Below are 23,481 nucleotides of genomic sequence, written 5' to 3'. Positions count from 1 at the left end.
TTGGATGGGCGTTACCTTCTAAGAAAAGGCATCAATAAAATGGCACGAAAGAGGCAAACACAGGGTAGACAGGATAGCGCATGCCATGTCTACTATCCTGTCCCTGTCTCATTTGCACTATTTTAGTTAATGGCAGGTTAAGAGTGCAGGACAAGCTTCTCAAACAATTCCCTTCTCTCTTTCCACTTTAGCAGAGCGAACGCTGGAAAGAAGGTGAGGACGAACTCTCCTCATCTCCAGTGTTTTCTCTGCTAAAGTGGAAGGAGTGAAGGGCTTGGTGGGAGAGGCTTGTCATGCACACTTAAAACAGTATATATAAGTGTACGCTAATTTGCCCTGCAACGTGCTTTGCTACATTTAGGAAAGGTTCTGAAAACCCATCATAGAATGTTTGAACACAAGCTTCACGGCTCAGCTTTTTTTTCTTTTTTTTTTTGGAATCTGAATGGATGTTTAATTCGTCAAGTTTTAAACCCGCCAACCTTCAAGTATTGATTGTAGAAAGCACACAGTGCAGTTTTTACTGCTGCATTTTATTTTCAACGCCAACAGCCGTGACTAACTAGAAAACTTGGTGACGAGTTGGAAGAGCGAAACATGACGTTCATTCTTCAATTCGATTTCGGTCCTGATAAATCCCAAAGAGTGCCGACCCCAACCGACGGTATCGAAGGACTAAACCAACGGTGAAGTGATGAAGGGACTAAAACCCGCCAGGGTTTAGACCGAGGTGGCGTTGGTGCAGGGAGAGCCCTCTTCGGTGAGCCTCATGAAGTAGCGGTCGTGCAGCGCTTCCGGAGTGCTGCACTTGAAGTAGTGCCACCTGTGGGTGTACCCAAACAGGAACCAGAGCTTGCAGTCGCAGTGCATTGGGTTGCCTGAAAAAAAAAGGATGAAGTATTGGAACTGTTGTCCTCCAGAGGGGTCATAGGCGTCGGCGTCGGACATCCAGAGGTAGCTATCCGTCTTTTATTCGCATACAAAATAGGAACACATGCGATTTCAGACGGTTGTGCACGGAAGCCCTAATAATTTAATTTTAATTATTTAATAGTTTAACTTCGCATGATATCAAATGAGGCAAGTTTATTGCTCCAGTTTATGGTACGCCGACGCTTAGCGATCCGGCATGACCACTGATCTCTATTACAGTGGGCTGGATCGCGTATCGGGGGTCTGTTGGTGGCACTACCGGCGGCAATCGCCTGGCACCAGGCAATACACGCAAGTCTATAGGAGAAAAATACAGAAATAGAAATATTGAAGCCTGTACGCGTTACTCGAAGGCGTGTATTTCGTGATGTGCTTGGATCATTATATCGAGTGTTTAGAGATCGAATTAGTACTTGTCAAGCATTCAAACGCCGATTAAAAAAAAATCAAATGAGCCGGAGCATTACCGACTGTGCCGGCGTCGCTTGCTTCAGTTGCTAAATAAATGGCGCGTTCAGCAAACGAACGAAACGCTCCGAGTTTTTGTTCGTCACAGAAGCCCTCACTGCAGTTCAAAGCAAAAGCGTGCACCAGAAGTACTCTGTGCAAGCGCTTAAAACGATGCGAATGTCCCCAGTAGAGGCCTTTTAACTTATTGTTTTCTAAGTTAGGATGACTTCGAGATCACGAACGACTCCACATTAACTGTCGGCAACCCTCGCCTTATTGAACCGTATCACAGTTTACGCCCGATGATATCCCAACCCTCGACCCTCAACTACGAAACATTTATTTGAAAAAAGATAGATATTCTAACGCTCTTGATTTTTCAGCCCAGAATATTAAGTGTAACACTACTGCGTGATGCACGTTAAAGACCGCAGGCTAGCGGTTGTACTGCACTGGCTAAATTGCTCATCTACAGCTGGGAGACTCGTCGCCCGTGGAGGCCGGCCAAGTTCTAGGCTGCCATACAGGCAACCCAATTTTTTTGTCATTCCCGGAAAACACAATAAAAGTTTCATTGTCGATAACAACGTACTAAGGTACAAAATTGCTGTTTTCCCCGTTTCTCCCATAGAGTCCCCTGCATTAGCCTGTGTCAAGCGATGGCTGCTGGTGGTGCCGCTCGTTCCCAGCAAGGCAAGCCTCGATCCGCGATCCAGCTTACAACGATTGAGACCACTGGACCTGACTCCCGACGTGTTTACGTTTATATCTCTTTTCCAGTTCCTAACTAACTTCATTTAAACCACCGATCAGCTTACACTATTTCACCACTGAGACGCCGGCACAGTCGGTGGTGCGTCAAAGCGACGGCATGGTCGATTATTTTGCCGTAGAATTATAACTAAGCACCGTATACACGGGCATATACAAACAAATGTTGCGTTTTAGTGTTGACGATGTAGCTGCTTGTGAAGTGAAAATAAATACATTTATTTATATGAATCTTACGAAAGGCGCATGGTCGAAATCATGCCGCTTCCACATTATAGCGATTAGTAGTTTATGAACGCCGAGCGAGGCCTATTATGTTCAAGCTTTTCGTTGTGTAATTTGTCCTTGGACGTTCTTATCCGCCGACGTCGCAACGTTATTGAAAACAGGGTGGTAGTAAGATGCTCACGACTTGTTCCGCGACGCGTTTCCAAAGCTGTCATTGAGTATTGGGAAGTGAACACTGTTTCCGTGTCTATTTGTAGCGGCCCTTACCCGTCAGGCTGACGAAGACTTGATTGCGCTGCAGAGGTCCCAGGTCTCGCTCTTCCAGAGTGGTCAGGTGGTTCCTCTCAACGTTGACGACGCTCAGTCGAGGAAGCTCGTCCCCGAGTCCTTCCGGGAACGTGGTCAGATGGTTGTCTCTGCATTTAACACAATGAACCATTAGAAAACTTTACTTCTTTACTTCTCTTCGCGTAACCATCGAATAATCATAACTGCCTGTCCTAGATATACAAACACGCCCTTGAGACTTACGGCAACCGCCCCTTTTAAATTGTTTTATTTCGCGAAGGAAACAATAAAAGTATGGCATATGCACGATGCCTTTCGAGTTTTATGCACCTAACTCATACGCAGTGATGAAATATTTAATATCATAACAAATATAAAACTGCATAGAAGTTAAAAATAATTATTCTAGCAATATATCATTTTTTGTTGGTAATATTTGGTAGATATCCCCGCATTACGGATTTCTGCTGTTTCAGTTTACAACAATCTCCGAAGACTCGTACATCATGTCTATAAATGAGAATGTCGAATTATTAAAAAAGATTTCACAAAACGAATCATGTGCATTGCTAGATGCATTTGAGTTAACATAAATGAAATAAAACGAATACACGCGCTTGTGTACAGAGGATAGTTACTTTAACATATGCGACCTCGCTATTCTGTTTTATTTTATTTGTGTTTCCGGATTTCTAAACGAGGTGATCAGGCCTGCCTAATTTAGGTGCTGATCTGGGTGATTTTTACCGATGTATTTATATTAGCTAAACATAAACCATTCGCCCAGTGGTATGCACTTTAAATTCTCAGTGGTATGCACTTTAAATACTCCCGCCATGAATCGTTTTCTTTGGTGTAGACACAAAAGTAGGTTCACTCACGGCAAATCGAGCAGCGTAAACCTGGGAGCCGGTCGGGGCAGCCAGCTTCGAGCGAAGGTCTTCAGGGTGGTCCTCTTGAAGACGAGCGCCTCCAGGTTGGTCAGGGACGACACCCAGTCGGGATCCACGTGGTGCACCGTCGACTTGGTCACGTACAGCGTCTTTACTCCCTGGGGCAGGTGGTTGAAGTCACGGGTCAAGTTGAGGTGCTTGTACTCGTCCACGCAGACCTCTTCGAGCTTCTTCAAACCGGACAGCAGAACCCAGGACGCCGGGAGAGTGCTCTCATCGTGGAAGACCACCTTGCGCAGCGTGTCCTCGACGCCCGAGAAAGGATTCGTGTCGGGACCTGACTCCGCAAACGTGGTCACTGTAACGTTGTGCAGAGTCAGCTTCACCATGTTCAGCTCGGCGAAAGCCCGTGACGGCAGATGTTCCAAGTGACTGTCCCTCAGCTGGAACCAGGTCTCCTGTTGGGCGTCGCCCCTCACGACGTACTTCTGGAAGTCTTCCGGCCTGCGGAAGTCCTTGCAGACGTACCGTCTGAACCTGAAGCCCCGGGTATCGGTGCACGACGGCTCCGCGTAGGCAAAGTTCACGGCTAATGCCAAGAAGACGAGCTTCGGTAGGAAGGCCATGGTGCAGCGCTGTCGCATCAACCGCGAACTCGCGAAGGTGTGGAGGGCACGAGCTTTTAAACGAAGACCGGCTCGGGATAACGTGGCCCGAAGCGGGGCGGAAAGAAAGAGAAAACCAAAGACAAGTTTGGCCCGCCGTGGTTTTCTTCCACTGGCGCATCAGTCAGTAACCCCGCAGGGTTCATTTCCAAGGTCAGCGTAAACAGGTCCAACCGATTCGGTATTCTATCAGTCTGTTTACGGCGTCGCCATCTTACGGGGGTAAACACGTTCGAGACTAGGAAAGTCTACACTAGTCGGCTCGCGGGTATTCTTGACGAATATCGGCTAAACGAGAAATTGGGGGTAGTCTGGAGACGTAAAGAGACGATTCATGCTGCGAAAATAATAAATTCACTCATTTCGCATGGGAAGGCATGGAGAAAAGAACCGCAAAAAGTATCAAATATATATATTTTTTATCATAGTCTCGGATTCTCAGTGTTTAATACAATGAGCCTGAGAAGACGCCAAATTTTAAGTCAATATAGCATTCGTGCCGCTCAACGTGCTAGTTGGCAGCTAATTACTAATAAATGCTTTAAACGCGACCTGTCTTAAAAAGAACTGAATAAACTCACAATAAAACACCAAAAGCCGAGTACCAAAAGAAGGCAACCAAGTGTTTTTTTTTTTCTTTTAGTCCTTTGACTTATATTTTCTTACTGCATTCAGCGGGAATTCAATACTGAATTGTTCAAATACGGACAGTTCCGTCGTAATAACGCAAATATATTCGCGTGTTGTTAAGTTATTCGCAGCCCAAATCAAAATCTAACGACACTTTAAATTAGTAGAACACATTGTGGCAACTTTTACAGGATCCCGCAGTACACTTACTACACGGTCAACCGCCCCATTAAGCATTCGTACAATATTTGGAGAAACTGAGTCCACAGCGACCTTTCGAGCCCATTTGTATGCGACGGAGTCCCCCTCCGATCAATGACACTCTGCGTCCAGCCAGGGAGGCTTTCATTCTGGGCGTCTTCCTTTTAAGGCCCTGATAAGAGTTCATGCCCGAGGAAGGGGCGGCTCGGACGGATGCGCTGTCTGGGACGCTCCGTCGATAGTCAGGCGATGCTCCCACTCTTGACCTCTCTCCAAATCAGGGTGGGAAAATATCGTGGCTTCTATTTTCTTTTTTTTTTTAACCACCAAATTAATTTGTTGAAAAATAATCAGTTTGTTTTTCTTAGAAATGAATGTTATTTTATTTAAATTCAACTTATATACCATACATAGCAAATGTATATAATTTTGAGTCAGACTTATTTTATTTTAATCGAATGTATTGGATTTAAATCAGACATATATAATTTGAGCGAAGATTATATAATTTACTTGGGATTTATTTGATTTAAATTACATTTACTTCATTTCGATCCCTTCAGCTCGAAAGAAAAGATTCATAACCAGATGCGTTTTCAAAAATGACCGCCTGATGTAAATCTTTTTTTCCCCCTTCATCATAATTTGCCTTAACTACAGAATACAGGCCAATGGAAAGCGTGAAATCCTAAACAAACGGTAAATGAAAAGAAATATTGTTAGAAGTTATTTGGAAGGGAAAGTGTCCGATTTAGATCAGTACGGTTAAATCGTTCGGGCTTCAGTTAGAACTTAAAGTATGATGTAAGTCATAATGCATGGATGTTTATTATTCACCCCGATTTGAGTATCCTCCGTTTCGCCTCACGATTGCGATGGACTACAGCAGACGCTATCAGCGGTTAGAGACAGTCAGAGGTTGCGAATTTATCACGTTACAACGTACAACACACGTTGCTGCGTCCTTCCCGAAGGCCACGTGATTCTCACGTGACATTGGATTGGCTTTGATAGCTCATGGCATCCTCTGTAGTCCGTCGTTAAGTAAAACGGAAAAAGAAAGCACTTTTTTTTTTTCTTGTTACGTTAATTCCGACAGGAAGAGCGCCGCATACGATGCTTTGGCCCGGCCGGCAGTTTCGAGATTTGGTGCGATACAAGCGTAGATCAGGGACTATGAGAAAATAACTTGCAGGCAGGTGAGTACACAACGGGTAAAATTAGTATTCAGGTCTCGGGTGAACTTCTCTGCCGTGAGGACTTTGGGATTATTTCTTTTCAAGGCATAAATTTGGCCGCAAGAGGAGGAAGGACAGGCTAGCGTTTTGGTCACTCGCTGGCGATGTCCGGAGCCCACCTTTTGACATCGATTCGCGTGTGTGTTCGTAAAAAACAAATTTTGCCTATACGACTTTTGGGGTCTACTGTAGGGGGGTGGGATGTTTCTGCTTTTGTTCGGCGTGTCGGTGTGCCTTATTTGAAAGTTGGCGATTTTTGTTACGTCGACGGTGTGTTTGTGTCTGTAGAATAAAGATGTCTGAAAATGATATTTGCGGCTGTGTCTTGAGAGGGCGCTGCCCTTATCCCCTTTTTTGTGTCCTCTCTTCGACGGGATTTTTCAGTACGATCGCTCAGCAGCTGGCGCGCAATCTCCCTTATTTCTGTAATGCCTCGTTTTTATTGATATTGAGCCTACTTAAAGGGAAACTAAAGCGATTTTGTATTTTAGGAAAAAAAAAAAAAGAAACACATTTAAACCGTCTTTGTCCGAGCTCCGGAATCGCGAATATCAACATTATATCTCAGGTTGACACGCCAAATAACCACAACAGCGCTTTCCAAGTAGCGCTGTTGCAGTGCTGAATTTTCTTTCGTCGCGAAAGGTCACCGTAGGTCAGAGATTGAACACGGGTGCAGCGTCTGCGTTCGGCTGAAACTCGTGTCTAGTCAGTGAGAACACGACTCCTTTCCAAACGCTGATGCCGAAGTCGTGTCCATTCTTTGGCATATAATACGCTGGCTTTCTTTAGTGGCGCAGGAAAACACTCAGGTTTTCTTATCTACTTCCCGGCACGTTCGGTGAGAAGAGAGAACCGTGTCGTATTATGAAGAGATCGCAATGCTTCCGCGTCTTCCGCAACCTTACCCGCGCTGTCGAAGGCACTGCACGTGATCCCTCACAAGCGGTACGCGGACGGCATTTTAAACCTCTGGGTATGGCGTCACACCCAGCGGCTAATGCCTGTGATCTTCAGATTCCCGGGACCAAAATAAGCTGATAAGCTGGTATACACCTCTTAGGCTTTTTTTTTTTTTTTTCTTTTCTCGATAACTTTTTTAGCTTCTCTTTGAACATCAAGAGTCGGGAATATCTCGATGTGCGACGCTATCTACGTCTTTGGTTTCACATCGCAATGAACCATGAGGGATGTCTGACATAAAGGACGAAAGAAAAGAGAGCACCGAAATGTAATTGTTTAATGAATTTTATTTTAGTCCCTTTTATGTCATATATTTAATTGTGACATAAACAAGTATTTTTACTAAGTGAAGCCAACGTATTTTTTTTTACATATTTTGACAGCACACGCCACGCGAATTCACACAAAAGAAAGGAACTATAAAACACGCGCTGCTCTTTCCAAAGCAACAATGTGCAAATTTATACAGGAAAAGAGAGAAATCTTAGAACAGCTAAACATATTCAGAAAGCGACAAAGTGTAGTTCTTGTTGAAGCTTGCCGCATCCATGAGTACATCAGATCCTAATTTGCAGATCTAGTTCAAATGTATTACACATACACGCAGAAATGACACGAATCGTCTGAAATAAACATTGCTGTTGCAATTCAGGAACGCAGAGAGCCTGAGTAATATTTAGGATTCTTTGCTTTCAAACTTAATTAATGTCAAATTAAGAAACAAAAACTTTCTGAAGTTTTTTTTTCTGGAAGTTATTGATGTATATTTTTTTAGATTTCCAATTCTTTGAAATTTGGAGTTTAATATTACTATGTTCTTACTTTTTTTAAGATTAAGTAATGTATGGACAAAATTGCACGCTATATTCATAAAAAAAGATCCCAGGTACCTAATTTATGCAGCTAGATTTGGTATTGGCATTCCGGCGATGTGCAGTACTAATTGTTCCACGACAAATCGTGAAAACAAATCTACTTCAATAAACATCGGTACATTTGAATAGCCAAACTCCTGGACGCATAAAACCTTCAACTGCCCTTCCCATCATGTGCTATCTACAAGTTCACATCTATAACTTTTATGTAAATACAACGCCTCCTTCCTCTTGTCAATAGTTTAAAAAAGAAAACTGAATTGGCATTTTCTTAGGGACGCTAGCCCTGCGCTCTGGCGAACTTTATTCGTAAAATATTGTCTTTCTTGCGTTTTATTTTGCCATCGGGACCTCAAAATTAGAAGTTTTGCGGAATCCGAATTATAGAAAATTTTAGCCGCGAATGTATTTTAAATTTTATCCGATTCATCATAAAATACAAAACTCTAGTTATAATTTTGTTGCATAGATTCACATTTTTGCCAAAAATCATATCGTGGCATAGCTTCAAAATTAAAATTGCAGATAGAGCTGAAATCCTGATATCACGACCTAAACACACGCAAGCCAATAAATGTATTTTTATGAACCAATTTTAGCTCGAAATAGAATGTCTCTGTAAAAAAGAACTCATCTAAGAATCTTTTGACTGAAGACCACAAATTTGACTTGCAATCCCATCGCCTTTGCTTCCTAAGTCAGGTTGTGCCTTCTTTAATTTAGGCTGAATTGCGAGTCCCTGTTTTTTAACTGTTCGTTGTTCCTGCGGCTGAGGAAAATTGCTCTCGGCGCAGTCGTCGATGACGAACGTCAGTTACGGCGATGCGGGCGAAGGGGCTCCGGGGGCCTGAGTCGTGGCAGGCGGGTTGTCGACGCACGGCAAGTCAGCCTCGGTGAGCATCTTGATGTAGCTATTGAAGTGCGGCTCGGGAGAGCGGCACAGGAAGTAGTGCCACCTGTCTGTGTAGTCCAGGAGGAACCAAAGCTTGCAATCGCAATGCATTGGGTTTCCTGAAAGGCGGGACGTAAAGGTGACTCCAGTTACGATCACACCTTCAACACTAGAAGCCACCTTTGTCTTTCACGGTTTCAGTCGAGTTCTCCATGAGGGCAGTTTTAGAGAGGAACATTCCTGTTTAGAGCAAACTCATTGTTGGTCCTTTGACGGTTCTGAAATGCATCCGCAAACTCGATGCATTGCGACGTTTTAAGGATAAGCCAAAAGTTGAAAAAAAAACCTCATTCACCAATATTTCCTACCGGGTACCCAAGCGAATCAGTGGCGAAGTTCCGTAACAGTTTTAGGGAGTAATAAATTTTTTATAAATGTTTGTACCAACGCCGCCTTTGAGTGCACTATAAGCTGGTACCAAATGTCAGTAAGCACTCAGAAAACAAACTGCACTCAACTATATTTCTTGGGAGATATTGACAAGGTAGCCACTAAAAATGATATACCCTTAGAAGTGTAAATCAGCTTGTCCCATGGCTAGCATCCTAAGAGTGTTATAACAGCACCCTTATACTGCTAATGAACGCACGAATTGTAAGATGCTGGCCATCCTAGTATACCTTTAGTGATATTTTTATGAGTTACACATTTTTAAGCAATGGCCATTACATGCAGTTCTCATGCTCAGAAAGGCAAATACGGACGCAGTAAAGCAAGCTCGGAAAAGGACTCTCGACACTGCTGACTGCTCCAACGCCGCAGAGACTCTACTATTCAAAAACAATATTTCGCAGCCAATAAGAAAAGTTACAAGTATGTTGCTTTGTTCGCGTCAATATTTCACCTAAAGCGTGACATATCTATGGTCAAGGAATGTATCATCAAGTAAAAATAATTAGTAAATGTAATACTTGTCCGACATAGTCGCTAAAACGTCCTCCGCTAAACCTGTACTTGAAGGACGAATACCATACAGAAATGGGTTTTGCCTCATTTTACCGTCTTTCGTGACACGCATTTCACACCCTTCGAGGTATGAGGGGTGTTCCGAACGACAATTAAAATAGTTGTATCGCTTGCAATAAGGGTGCTGGAAGGGTGTAGTCATGAATGCAAGTGCCTGGAACAGAGTTTTTACAGTCTTATATTTAGAAAAGATCTTTGTGTGTACCATCAAAGCGCCCAGTGGGGGAATACGATTCAGTCCCAAATCTCTCTTCAAGTAATTCTCACTCACGTAGTCGATTGATAGATTCCTTTACGGTCTAATCTGGACATAGCACTTCGTGCACGACGTATATGCTGAAAATACGCCGAGTGGGTTTCCCGCAGGAGCGATCCTTTTGCACTTTGCAGGATTAGCAGCTAGATCCCCACCAAATGTTGAGGACAGTATTCACTGTCCTCCATATTTAAATATTTTGTGTAACGGAATTTAAGGCAGACGGCTGACGACATCGCTGTCTTGCCAGTTGGAATGTACTGCCAGCCAAATGACCACTTAAGTTGCGGCGGGCATTGACATCGGCAATCATTAAACATATTAGCTTCAGGTGTCTGGAAAAACGATTTCAACATAAAATCACCTGAATACGCCCACGCCGATTTAAAACGTTTCAAAGTAGTGTTTAATTTTATATTACACGCCTACATAGTTATATTGATAAAAAAAACACACCAAAAGTAGACCATTTAGAGATTTGTGTTCCAAGGATGTATTTAACGAGTCGCAAGTATTTAGGTAGCTATTGTTAGTTGAAGTATCAGTAGCTATTTACCCAGAAAGTTAAAAATATATCTATATGAATAACTTACTGCAGCTTAGATGCATTTTGTTATTAGCTTTTAATCTTGTTCATTTAGTTACTTTTAAGGAATTGAGATTCTCTACCAAATATTTTCACTGCCTTACTGCCTTCATGTGTACTGTCAGTGGTATGAAGAACAGAAATGTCACTGTACCCCTATGTTTGTCGTGCCATTAAAACTAAACAGAGGTTCAAAAATCACAGCACCCGTGACCTTTAGACTCTTAGAAAGAAAAGTAGCAGTACTTATCAAACCACAGGTTAGTAACTGCTTGTCACATATGTTGCTATTCTCTTAGAAACTGGACTTCGCAACGAATGTGTCCGTAACAATTACTAACCTAGGTAGTTGTTAACGGGAACTAGCCTCATCCAAACAACCTAGCATGGATTACTAGATTGATTTAGAAATTAATACTAACTGCCGCAAAATAACAAGCTGCCCTCAACTCAAGCTATATGACGTTAGCTATCGCACAATTCAAAGGTCTTAAATATATTTGCATTGTTCCCGTGCTTAGCATTGCATCTTCTACACTCTATATTGCGCACACATTAGACGACGAAGCTAGGAAGAACAGGAGGTGACATACCGGCTCAAGCCAGCCAAATGAGCGAATTTCAGTTGAAGTCGGAAGTAGAGGTTGTGGTAGGTGGGAGCGCCCCTAAGGGTGGCCAAAAAAGCTTTTGGCGCCAAATCAGCTACCATTTCCCTCCAATAGCTTTTTTTTTTGGTTATTGTTGGGGGCGTGCCCATACCAAAAGAAAGTATCCCTCGGGCTTACCCTCTGGTGGCGCCATGTCGCCTCCAGAAGCTTCCTACCTCCATGCATTACGCCCGTCATCAATCGGTCAAAGGCGTCATATTCACAAACGGAGCACACGAAAGCAATACCGTGAACGCACGCTGCACCTATCACTAACTCCGTCGATTTCTCTTCCACCTTTTATACCCGTCATTTTTAGGGCACGCCTTTCCTCAGTTATCACGTTAGAGATAAATAGTTTTTCAGGAATGTTGCTTGTTTCTGACTAGCATCTTTCGTCAAAATTGATTTTGAAATGGCATGAAGGATGAATTTGTTGTCAAAAGGAAACTGTTCAAGCTGTAGTTATTTGCGACAGTTGATACAATTGCCTGCGCCTCTGCACTTCATATCCCATGGTTTCGCTTCTCCACATAGTTTTGCAGCAGTGACTTCAGCAAATTCGACGGAACCCAGCGGTTGGAACAGAAAGCCGAGGCGGCAGGATCGTGATCGTCAGCCATCTCGAGTGAATCAAATATCCACAGCGCCTAAGGGTCCAAAAACGAAGCAGTGAAATTAGGAGGAGAAACAGGTGACGCAAATTGAGTCATTTTAGAGGTGAAGGGTGCTTGTGTACAGCTTTGATCAATGTTCAAAGTGCTCGAGCGCTCATGCGCCCATAGCTTTGATGCATAGCTACACAGAAAGTAACGTATGATTATCCCGACACTCTTGGCAAGTAAGAACCGCATTTACTGTTTGCTGCGTATTTAAAGTGAAACATCGAATAAAAAGGTAGAATGAACATAGAGAGGTAGTAACTGTGGCAGTTACTATCCTTTAACTACTTTTTTCTAAGTGTATACATTGTGCTATTTCCTCTTATCGGGCAATCTAACCTCGTTATTTTTTATATTAAGTATACGTTTGCCTAAGTTCACTTGTATCAATTTTGATTCGTCTGAAGTAACTGGATTCATTTTTGAGAATAAAGTTAGCATCCGCACTTGTGGACATTCTTCTGAGAGACAAATCGTGAAGGCATTACTTGAAGAGTGTTTATCTCGACGCTTTTAAAAGTAAGGCAGTCTACTAAGCTATGCTCTCGCGCGCTCTCCTAGTTCGAGTCAGGCCCGTTTTAGTCCGGTTACGGTCACAGTCTTCCGTGTAACCTTATCTGGGTGCTATAAAAAGGGCGCTCTTGCGACAGCATGGATGATCAAAGAGTCTCACCAATCATCCGGACAAGGACGGAGTCCTTGTGCAAAGGAGCGATGTCCTTCTCTTCCAGGGTTGTGATTCGGTTGTCCTCGACGTTGACGAAACGCAGAGCCGGCAGATCGTCGCCGAGTCCCTCCGGAAACGCCGTCAAGTGGTTCTCACTGCGAGCGATAAGAAACACGTTAAGCTGAGCACCAAATGTGAATTCGGACGTCGCGGGTACAATACACATTAGGTAATTGGCAGTATTCCGTACAAACAAGGGGGGGCGGAACGGGTCTCCGATTGACTGGTTAGCGTCCTATTCCACCCGTATGCATCAAAGGTATAGCTCTGAAGTGACAACAAATGACGTTCCAAAAGACGGAGGGCCATGCCCTCAGATGTCCTAATCCAGGCGGTTGGAAGTAGAAGTTTTGTAGAAAAAGCGCATGAGAACGCAAATGCCGCTGACGCCGAGGCGCGCTAACTTCTGACTGTCGAAGCTTCCGTGTGTCGAACTGGAGAGCGACCGACAGCAAAATAGACGTCTGCCACGTCCACTATGACTGAGTTGTGACACCGCCAGGATTGCGGCCGGTGAAAGCCGGACACATTTAAGACGTTACCAGGCGGAAATTGAGGGACCACAAATAGGTCCCTCAAACGCCCAGGCCAGATCCGTGTTCTAGGCACCATAACACTAAACACTACCGGAACGATTAATTTGTGCTTTCAAGAATCTTTTATCCTTTTTTACGCAATAATCAAATATAAAGCTTACAATATTGATACACACCGAGTTGTATTTTACTACATTATATCATCAAATATTATGTTATCGCGGAAATAGTATCTTCTAAACACGTGCTCACATCTGCCCATGGCTAAATTAAATCTCCCAGAAGCTGATATAATGTATACAAGCTGACCTCGCTCAACATGGTTCGCTCAAACTATTTCGTGTATTGAAGTTGCGTATATGGTGACATGTTGTACTCCCATTTGTTTGTACCTGTGCAGAAGTTGCAACGAGGTGACCAGGAGTTCAAACATCAACTCTCCCGGTCCCGTCATATAGGCAGGTTGTTTTAATACGTTTATCAAACTCTGTATGCAAGTATTCTAATTGTCACTTTGAGCAGTTCCCATCAACTCGCATTCGTGTACAGTACTGTAAGACAGGGGATTTATGGCCTATTAAATAGACAATGGACATAACAAAAGAACGCAAAATTTACAGGACAAAATAGGAGAAACACACAGCATTGCACCTGTCTTATATGTTTCCCTGACCGTGTCTCGTCTATTTTCTGCTTTTTTAAATATTTATATTCATGAATGCAAATCATTTCCGTCAAGTATTTGGTCAATGTCTTCGAGACGATTGTCTGCCAGGGTCATTCTTGTTCTCGCCACCGTAAATAAAATCGATTATAATTGCAATTACACACATACACCGAACGAAAACTAGTCGATAGATTTATTTAGTTACTCTTCCCCAAAAGCATTTAAACGTAACTTTCAAAAGTAACCCCTACTTTTCCGATCACTTCTGGAAGTCAAGTGATTATTGCGACTTTGTTGCGTGGTACGACCGAGCGAAAAAGCTTTTAAAAAAGGAGAGGCGCTATCAAGCGGCTCCGATGCAGTATCAGACTTGGCTACTGCGCAACGGAAGCGCACAGCTGGGCACGCGGCTGCGCCAGTGCGTCTGCCGCGGCTATGACGTCACTCCTCTGAAATGCGCAAACCGGCGAGGCGCGCGCGGCGGCGGCGGAGCGCGTGGCGGCGGCGGCTCCGGCGCCGCCACGCGCCGTGTGACGTCACTGCTCCTCGCGCATGCGCAGCATGGCTCTCCAGGAGCCACGCGAAACTGCTGAACCTCGGCCAGTGTAGCTCACGCTACGAAATGCGTGTTTGTTTTTGTTCTAGTCTTGGAGGCAAGAGTCGTCTACGTTTCCTCTCAAGCGATAGCGGACAGCTCAGATTGAATTCCAGTTGCACACAGGACCACCGTGTGCAGCAGAGGAAAGTTACCAAGCAAGGAGGTTTGGCATCGAATAAGATTCACGCAGAAGCCAACACTGTGTGAACGAGACAAGACAAACATCAATTTTGCTTTAGGAAGCTACGGAGTAGCGAAATCGCAAATTCTGCGATTGGTACATGAAGCATTTTTATAAAGAATATACGCTGACCCACTTGGGCTCGATAAGGTCTATTTTTTGTAATTTAAAAATGTTAGGTTTTTTTTGCAATATTTTTAGGATATTATTTTAGCTGCAACTTGTCAACAATAGACCTATTATTAAATTACCCAAGCATCAAGGAGAATGCCGGGAAGGTAAGTATACGCGCCGCACGCACTCACCTTCCTTATATAAAAGATGAGAAATAAATAACCAAAATAAGGTGTTAACGAACGCGCGTGCAAGATAAAATTCATTGAGGCTTTTGCTTCAGAGCAGTTACTAATGCCTACTACAGACGCCAACACGTGCAGCCCGTGTAACTACACTCGCAGCATGCTCTTTGGTGCTTTGGTAATTAAGAAAAAAGTCTATTCTCTATATTCATTAATAAACCGATCCCCCTCGAGCACCCCTGCAAGCTTGTTTGGTAGGAAGAAAGTTTCTAGATCGAGCGTTGGAAGATTTAGAGAGGGAAGGGGCCTGAACGAGTCCTGGGAATGCCATTGGAATTAGGGTCATTCACTCACTGCTCGACCCGAATGTGCGCTTTTCTTCTAAGGAGCACTCTAAAAATAATCAGTGCGTCTACTTTCTCGCACAACACTCGGAGAGTCAATCGCCGCAGCTTACGGAGACCGCTCACCAAATTAAGATGACGAAACATATGTTTAGTCCAAAAAACGCAGTCTCAGTTGTGACATTAAGCAATGCAAGCGTGACGTTTTGCATCGCTTAAAGGGATATTGAAGTGAAGTGCGCATTTCGCAAAATAAGGCCGCAGAAGCGTTCAACGGGACACTGCGAACTCAAAAACATCATTCATACATCGATATTCCAAACGGATGGTCGTACTTTTGTAAAAGAAGGGCGCGATCAAGCGAGGTCTTTGACGTAATTGTCCTCCGGCAGAACTTGAGAATGAGGGGAAGCGGCCTCGCTTCTCTCCTCCTCGCTTTGTTTCACCAGCTCGACGGAACGTAGTGAGGAGGACAGGTAATGGGAATCGTGAGGTGCCGGCCGTGTTCAGCCACACGTTTTTTACAAAAATACGGCGATCCATTAGAGATATCGCTGTATGAGTGATGTTTTTGGGCTTTACAACGTCTTGCCTATCCGTCCAGTCTTGTTTTTGTGTGCTCGAAATTTTGGTTCAGTATCCCTTTAATGTCACAACTCAGACTGCGTTTGTTTCGTTCGGTTGATCATCAGCGCCACCGTGGCGAAATGACGCACACTGATGAGGTTAAAATCGGCCGGGCCGCCGGTATACGCTTGCGGGATGACGTTTTTGTTACCTACTTCGAGCGTTGTGATGTCGCACAACATTAACAACTGTTTTCTAGATGTTTCAAACGCTAAATAGAAAAATCGGTAGGGGTGTGGTATGGCTCTAGCATTACTGAGTTTTAGTAGCTGCTTTCCTTGACAGGTTGAGACAACTGCGGGAACTAGCAGAACAAAACTTAACGTTCAAATATTACGGACGAATTTCAGTAAACCAAATAGACAAGGGCATTTTCTTGTTTTTTGCTCACTTCTTAAAAGCATGAAAGCGAAGATATCGCTTTTTACGCAACTAAGAGCTCTTTGCCCTCAATGACCCCACTACAATTTTTTTTAAGAGAACCTTTCTCGCATGAATAGCTTACTTCATTTTGTGGATCAACCTTCTTGTGTACAATGCAATTAAATGCAAAGGTGAAAGCGAGCTGGACAAGAATGTTGAAAATAATCCCTGGAGAAGGGGAACAAGAGGGCAAAGGACAAACAGAAATCTCCAAACACAGCTAGGTGACTGGTGCGCGACCGAAAAAATCCGCCTGGTCTGGGTATCGAACTCGGGACCTCTCCATTACAGGTGGAGCGCTCTGCCAACTGAGCTCACCAGGGGCTCGACGTCAGTAGAGCAAACGGGTTTTATCAGCCGCCACCAGTCTAACACCAACAAGGGTGAAGCTTGCAAATTTAAGGTTATGACTATAATGCAATTAAAGCTTCACTTCACTCTTGCAAGCTTCACCCTTGTTCGTGTTAGACTGGTGGCGGCTGATAAAGCCCGTTTGCTCTACAGACGTCGAACCCCTGGTTAGCTCAGTTGGCAGAGCGCTCCACCTGTAATGGACAGGTCCCTTGTTCCCCTTCTGCAGGAATTATTTCATCAACCTTCTTGTCGTTGTGCTGAAGACGACTGTGGTGTCCAATGAACATGTTTTTCGTCCAAGCTGGCTGCAGTTTGGACGGTGTCGTACGCAGTTGGTCGTTGGAAGGTTATGCTCGTTCTCGTCGATCGAGTATGCTCTTTTACATAGCAAGCAAATAAAGGCCTCATGGATAACCTTTTATTGTGCGTATAGTTTTATTTCTTGAGGGAGCTATTTTTTTGCAGCGTGGACGAAGGTAGAACCACACATGGGTCGAAGTAGGGAAGCCATCTTGGGCAGCTACGTGAGCACGTTAAACTCGCAAAAGACAAACCTCTCTTCGCATGGCGAACAGGAGGAAACGCTCACCCCTGTAACTACGCTCAAACGTCCACAAAACGTCCGCAAAACGGGGTTTGAATAATACGTGTCTGCAGGGAAGAAAGCACTGAGGATATCAAGAGACTGATCTGATGCGCGTCGAGAGCATTAAATAAAAAAGAAATGAGTCAAATAGCACATTTAGAAATCCACCTTGAGTCATGTGAACAAAATGTTTATTTCTCACGTTTTATAGTCATCTAATAATCTCTGGCGGTGTTGTATTTCCCGCAACTTCGACTGGAACATGTAGATATTTACGCCTGCTAAGCTTTTAGGGGGCGACCAATCCGCTACTGAGCAGTACCTACAACTTTGTCGCTTGCTCGCCTCCGACAGCTGAGAGCACTGTTGAGAACAAAATGCCAAAAACGCTCAAATTAACACCTTTAAAATGATGCCTGAACAGCCCCACGAGCAAGCACGCCAACGAGAGGGCATTCCCAGGGTTGAAAACGTTCTGAGCTAGATGGCGCGAGGTGCCACAACCAACTTAATTGTTTTGAGGCCATTATAGTCGGCATGAGGACAAACGGGCATAAGAGATTCTCTGGAAGGAGATGTGCTGTTTTCATATGTAACGTGCAACTGATAAAAACTCATCATAGAAAAAAGTAATAAAATATATCGCATAATCTGTGATGATTTTTTGCCATTTTATTATAGACCTTTTTTGCTTACTTTCGTCCCCAGTGGAAAAATAGCCATATCTAGCGTGCGCGACAAAAAAATAAAAATAATAATTCAACCTGTAAATAGTACAAAAATAGAGAGGAGACAAGATGAGAATTATTGGCGGTTGGCGTGGCGTGGCGACGGCAAAACAATATTTTCGCTCATACTGGAAGTGACAATATTTCAAGATGGCGGCGCCTTTGTGAGAGAGGTCTAGACTTTCCGAGAGCTTGTCTCCGACAAGCTGTCAGAAAGTCAGACAGCGACAGCGACAAGCTGTCGCTGTCTTACAGCTTATCGCTGACCAACAAGCTGTCGGACAGCGACAGCCTCAATGCCTAAAAAAAGGGTTACCATTAAAAGACGTAAGCCGGCATACGTATGGCTAATGTGAGAGATGTTTTCGGCAATAAACTGTAAAGATTTTCTCTGGAATTGTGCAGACGTTTCACAAGCAATACAGCCCCCAAGGATGAATTTAAAATTGCGATGAATAAAGCGAACACATTAATACTTTTTTCTAAGAGGAGATACTAAAAAGCCCAATTTGGTAATAACCGTGTTCACACAGCAAAAACATGGGAGTTAACCAATGGAATTCGAGGGGGATCGGAAAAAAACGCGTACTATTAATAATACGACAGAATTTGTTTTTTGCCTGTAATGCAGACAAGATTTGATGATCTTAATGCTTTTTTTTTTTGTACTTCCGGTGCCATTCAGCATGGGGATGACCAAGATATTTCACTACTCAAATATAATAAAGCTTCCGCTTTTCTTTCATGGTTATCAGAACGTGACTTGCGGGATTATTTATTCTCATTCAAAGAAAAAAAGTGTCCAGGTTTTGATGGGATTCATGCGAAGCAATTTCGAGGCATTCAATATAAAGTCCCTTGATACTTCTCTTTCAAGGAACTAATACCAATACAAATGACAAAGCAGATTACGCTGGAACAAAATGGCGGCATTCAGCTCAAACCACTGCTGTGCGCGGCCACTCGCTTCCTAGAAGCTGCACCGTCACGCAGTCGGCGCTTCAAAGAATGTCGCTACTTGTAAGACGCTTTTATCTAGGGACCTAAATTCAAACATATACTTCTAGGAATGATGAATTGTGTAATTGAGTCTGGAAACTGGCCAATGGGAATGAAAACGGCTATTGCAAAGCCGCTGTACAAGGGAAGCTAGAGCAACAGACGACTAAAAAAAACAATCAACATATTTATTTTGTCATGTCTCGCAGAAATATTTGGAAATCACCCCTTGAGAACAGTGGCTAGTTTCGCAGACCGCTTTTGTATATTATCTAGTCATCAATAAGGTTTTATATCGAAAGAAGGAATCCAGGGTTTATTTAAAAAAAAATTATGCTGACTTGAACGTCGGTTTTGATATTACTATGTTCAAGTGTGCGGTGTTCTTGGATGTTTCAAAAACTTTTGGCATCATTAATCATAAAATTATTTTTGTACCAAGCAATAAGACTGGGTTTTAGGGGTCCAGTTTCGTCACATTTAGAAGGATCTATATCAGGACTATCCCAAGTTGTCGCATTTAAAGATTGTAAGAGGGATAGAACTGTCTCAACGGCTGAGGTTACGCAGGGTCAGTGTTGTCACCTTTGCTCTTTAATTCATACGTAAATGAGATCTGTAATGTTATTTCATCATGCAGGATATTCCAATACGCAGATGACACGGTTTTGCTATCTTGTCATGAAAAGTATCAGGTTGCTGTTCAACATCTACAAAACATTCTCATTCTCGTGATGGAGTGGTTGAATCCTAACTTCAAAGAAGTAAACGCCTAAAAAAAAAACTTATTTGCTTTAAACGTACTTTCAAACAGGTTGAACTTTCACATCCAAGAGTGTTGCCCGCCTCCGGCTGTAGAGAGCGTAAATATAGCCCCATTAAGTATGTGAATTCGGTAAAGTATCTAATCATACACTTCGAAAGTGATTTGTCTTGGTGCGCCCACATGACATATTTATGTAAAAAATTAAGGAGCATTTTAAGCTGTCTGTACAATAGAAAAATGTTTATGCCGTTCGTTTTTTAGAAAAGTGTTAGTACAAGCTCTGGCTTGTGGTTATCTACATTATGGCATAGCTATTTTTTCTGGTTGTTCTTTGTTTTGGCGTACCAGAAAAAGTATTTTGAAAGCATGGCGTTTGATCGACCTGGAATTCCAAGTAGATGTATCTTTTGCGCACTTCATGTACCATCATTTTTGGGCCTTTCTAAATAAGTGGTCGGATTTAAACATTTTTGGAATTCTGATTTTAGAACGAAGCACGCTGTATACAGCGGCCACTCAGACCTTCTATACGATAGGATGTTCCGCGAATCACAACGAAATATGGTGACGGTGTGCGCATGTATTTTGCGCACCATCTTTTTAATGACCTCCCGGACTTTTTTTTATAACTTCTAAACAAAAGCTCAGGAAATTGTTAAAGCATTTAAGGCAGTGAGATTTTTTTCATGTACTTTATTTTGTATTGTCCTCACTAATCTTTTAGGATCTAATATACTGCGTGCTTTTGATTGTTTTGCTTTGTTTGTTCGTGATCTATCTAAAATATCACTATGTTACTTCGAATGTAAACGCGTTTGCATATGCACGTATAATTTTAAATTTACTAAATTTTTGCCAGCTCCCGAGCTAGGCGCGAAAGCCCCTGAGGCCCGTTATTCTACTGTAGCAGAAGATGTATATTGCAAATAAATCTATTCTATTCCATTCTACTCTATTCTATATTAACAAACGCGGGGCGTGGCAAGACATCTCATTACCGCTCCGCAACCAATCAGATTGCGGCATTAGCCGATAACAAGGCTGAAGAGCCAATCGCAATGCGAGAATATACTAAGATCCTCACTGCATTTTAGAAAGCTCTCGGTGATTTTGATCCGAATAAAAGCGTAAACCGTGTTTGTTTTTTCTTTGTGTTTGAAAACTACGTTGTTGTTTTTGCTTCCTGTAATGAGTTTTCAGCAGGCGCGTAGATCCGTCATTGCATGAAGAAGCATGAGAAATAGGAAAACTCGTCGAACGGGTCGATGTTTATGCTTGATGGACTCATTCAAAGGTGCCGTCATTTATGGATGTTTTCGTTTTTTCAGAAAGTTTTTTTATATCGCCTCGGCGGTTCGTGTTTTCCTCGTCACGATAGCCGTACAGCTAAATAATTCCTACGAGTCTATATTTTTAGACGCTTCCGCTGTCGTCTCTCTGCGTGACGCCGCAGCGTTGCAAAAACACTTATCTTGGATCTTTGTGCAGTTTTGCTTTGATATCCATAAGGGAAACTTCTAGGCTTTATTTAGAGCAATGGACAACTTCATTAATCTTGGTTTTGTTCGGTACTTGGTTACCAGGATTGGTACGCGACATACAGTGGCGATGATTCCACTTTAAGAGACACGAGAATACGTAAATGTGTTTGGCCAAACTCTGATTTTAAGCGCAAGGAGTTTTCTGCAATGCCGCTTTTATTTAAAGCTTTGTACCTAAACGAGGGAAATTAAGTAAAATTATAACGCATTCAAGGATGCAAGAAACGAACGCTTACAAATATTTCAATTGGAAGGGTGTAAGTGTCTGTCTTTTGTCCACAGAAATGTTTTATTCTCTGAGATTTACTATCCCCTTGTTCAGCACGATTTTTGCTTTGGGTGGATTAGAAAATATCATTTTTGATTATTTCAACCGAGTTTTAAAGCAAGCAATCGAAGGCAATTCAGCTGCAACCAACTTGTACAGGTTATAAAAAATAGGACCGTATATAAGCATGATAGCATAAGAAAAGAAACACGAATAGTATTCAATTAACTCGCAATGTGTTTCGGTGAAATCTTAAGTTAATTTTAGCCATAAATTTCCCTTATATAGAAGCAAGTCCCAAGGTGAAGCTGTCTTCGGGATTTTACGGTATTTCTACAATCTAGTGAGTTCACGACTATTCTTGAAAAAGTATAGAATACCCACCTAAAGCATTTATAAATGGCCGTATTGCTTGTAACACAATTGACACAAATTCGTAAAGACTCTTTAGTGCTATTCCTACTACGACAGTGGCCGGGCATGCCTTGGTATTGTATTAATATGATTACCGCAGATTATCTATAATTTGGTTGAAACAACAAAACTACTTAAACACGTTTCTTCTTTTTTGTTAACAATTACGAGCATAAAATATTTAGAGTAGGCTAAAATTATCCAGACGCTAGTCCGAAAAGACCAGATTGTGTTAACAAGTATTGTTTCAAGGTGTGAATACTTTTCAAAAACATAAATTCAATGTTATCGCGTTTTTTGTTTTTTTTTCTCTTATATTTTTAGGAATTGTTGTGGCACTTACGCGAGATCCAATGTTGCGAGTTTGGGAGCCGGCCTTGGAAGCATGGACCTCTTGAGAGTGTTCAAGTTCGTGACACGAACGATGAGGGCTTCGAGGTTGGTCAGCGATGCCAGCCAATCCGGATCCACGTGATTTATAGACGCATCAAAAATGAACAACACCTTTAGGCTCGGCGGCAGCTGGCCAAAATCCTTCGTCAGGTTAAGGTCTAGGAAACCTTGAAGATGAAGTTCTTCGAGCTTGTTCATGTCTTTCAGCATGGACCAGTCTAAAGGAACTGAACTCTGACGCCTGAATACCATCTTCTTCACCGAGTTTTCAAGTCCCGCGAAAGGACTAGCTTCGGGCGACGACTGATCGAATCCGTCGACGGTAACGTTGCTCCAAATTAAGACGGACACGTTAAGCCCTGCGAAGGACTCCGGTGAAATATGTTTCAAGTGGCTGTCCAAAAGCAAAAACCATGTTTCCTTGGAAGAATGTTCAAGTTTGACGTGACTCTTAAAGTCTTCCGGTGACTCGAATCCCCTGCAGATGTAGCGGCGGTACTTGTACCCATCCTCCTGAATGCAGGACGGTTCGGCCGAGACCCACGACGCTAGGACACCCAGAAGGAACCAGGAGAACAGGCTTCTACCAAATCCCATTCTGGCGGTGAATGCTCGACGATCGCGAACTGCGCGGTAGACTTCTTCGCTCACCCTTTAATACTAGAAGTGAGGAAAAGCAAAAACTTTCCCAGCCCCAGCAGTGCAACTTCCTGGTTGAAAGCGCTGCTATCGTGTCGGCGGCTGCGGCGTCAGGAGACGCGCGAATCTTTCGGGATTTATTCAACAAGGACAGCAAGTTTTGTTTTGTTCGCCGAAGGACTCCTTT

General features: G+C 43.1%; 2 protein-coding genes across 2 annotated transcripts; both read right to left on the bottom strand.

Annotated features, from left to right (window-relative positions):
* Window positions 1-720: 720 nt before the first annotated feature.
* On the bottom strand, window positions 721-4,189 carry LOC8033132 (phospholipase A2 inhibitor). Its single transcript, XM_029993447.4, has 3 exons — window positions 3,552-4,189; window positions 2,650-2,798; window positions 721-878 (listed from the first exon to the last, which is right to left on the bottom strand). The coding sequence occupies exons 1-3, from the start codon at window positions 4,187-4,189 to the stop codon at window positions 721-723; spliced, it is 945 nt and encodes a 314-aa protein (XP_029849307.3).
* Window positions 4,190-8,949: 4,760 nt separating this feature from the next.
* LOC8033134 (leucine-rich repeat and fibronectin type-III domain-containing protein 4) lies at window positions 8,950-23,252 on the bottom strand. The gene is made up of 3 exons (XM_002402674.5): window positions 22,606-23,252; window positions 12,878-13,026; window positions 8,950-9,146 (listed from the first exon to the last, which is right to left on the bottom strand). Exons 1-3 carry the CDS (start codon window positions 23,250-23,252, stop codon window positions 8,950-8,952), a joined length of 993 nt encoding a protein of 330 aa, XP_002402718.1.
* Window positions 23,253-23,481: the final 229 nt, after the last annotated feature.

This window comes from Ixodes scapularis, unplaced genomic scaffold, assembly GCF_016920785.2.
Source record: "Ixodes scapularis isolate PalLabHiFi unplaced genomic scaffold, ASM1692078v2 PGA_scaffold0__279_contigs__length_252992795, whole genome shotgun sequence".
Lineage (NCBI taxonomy): Eukaryota > Metazoa > Arthropoda > Arachnida > Ixodida > Ixodidae > Ixodes > Ixodes scapularis.
Note: the sequence above shows the minus strand (reverse complement) of the source record. Positions and strands in the feature narration are given on the sequence as shown.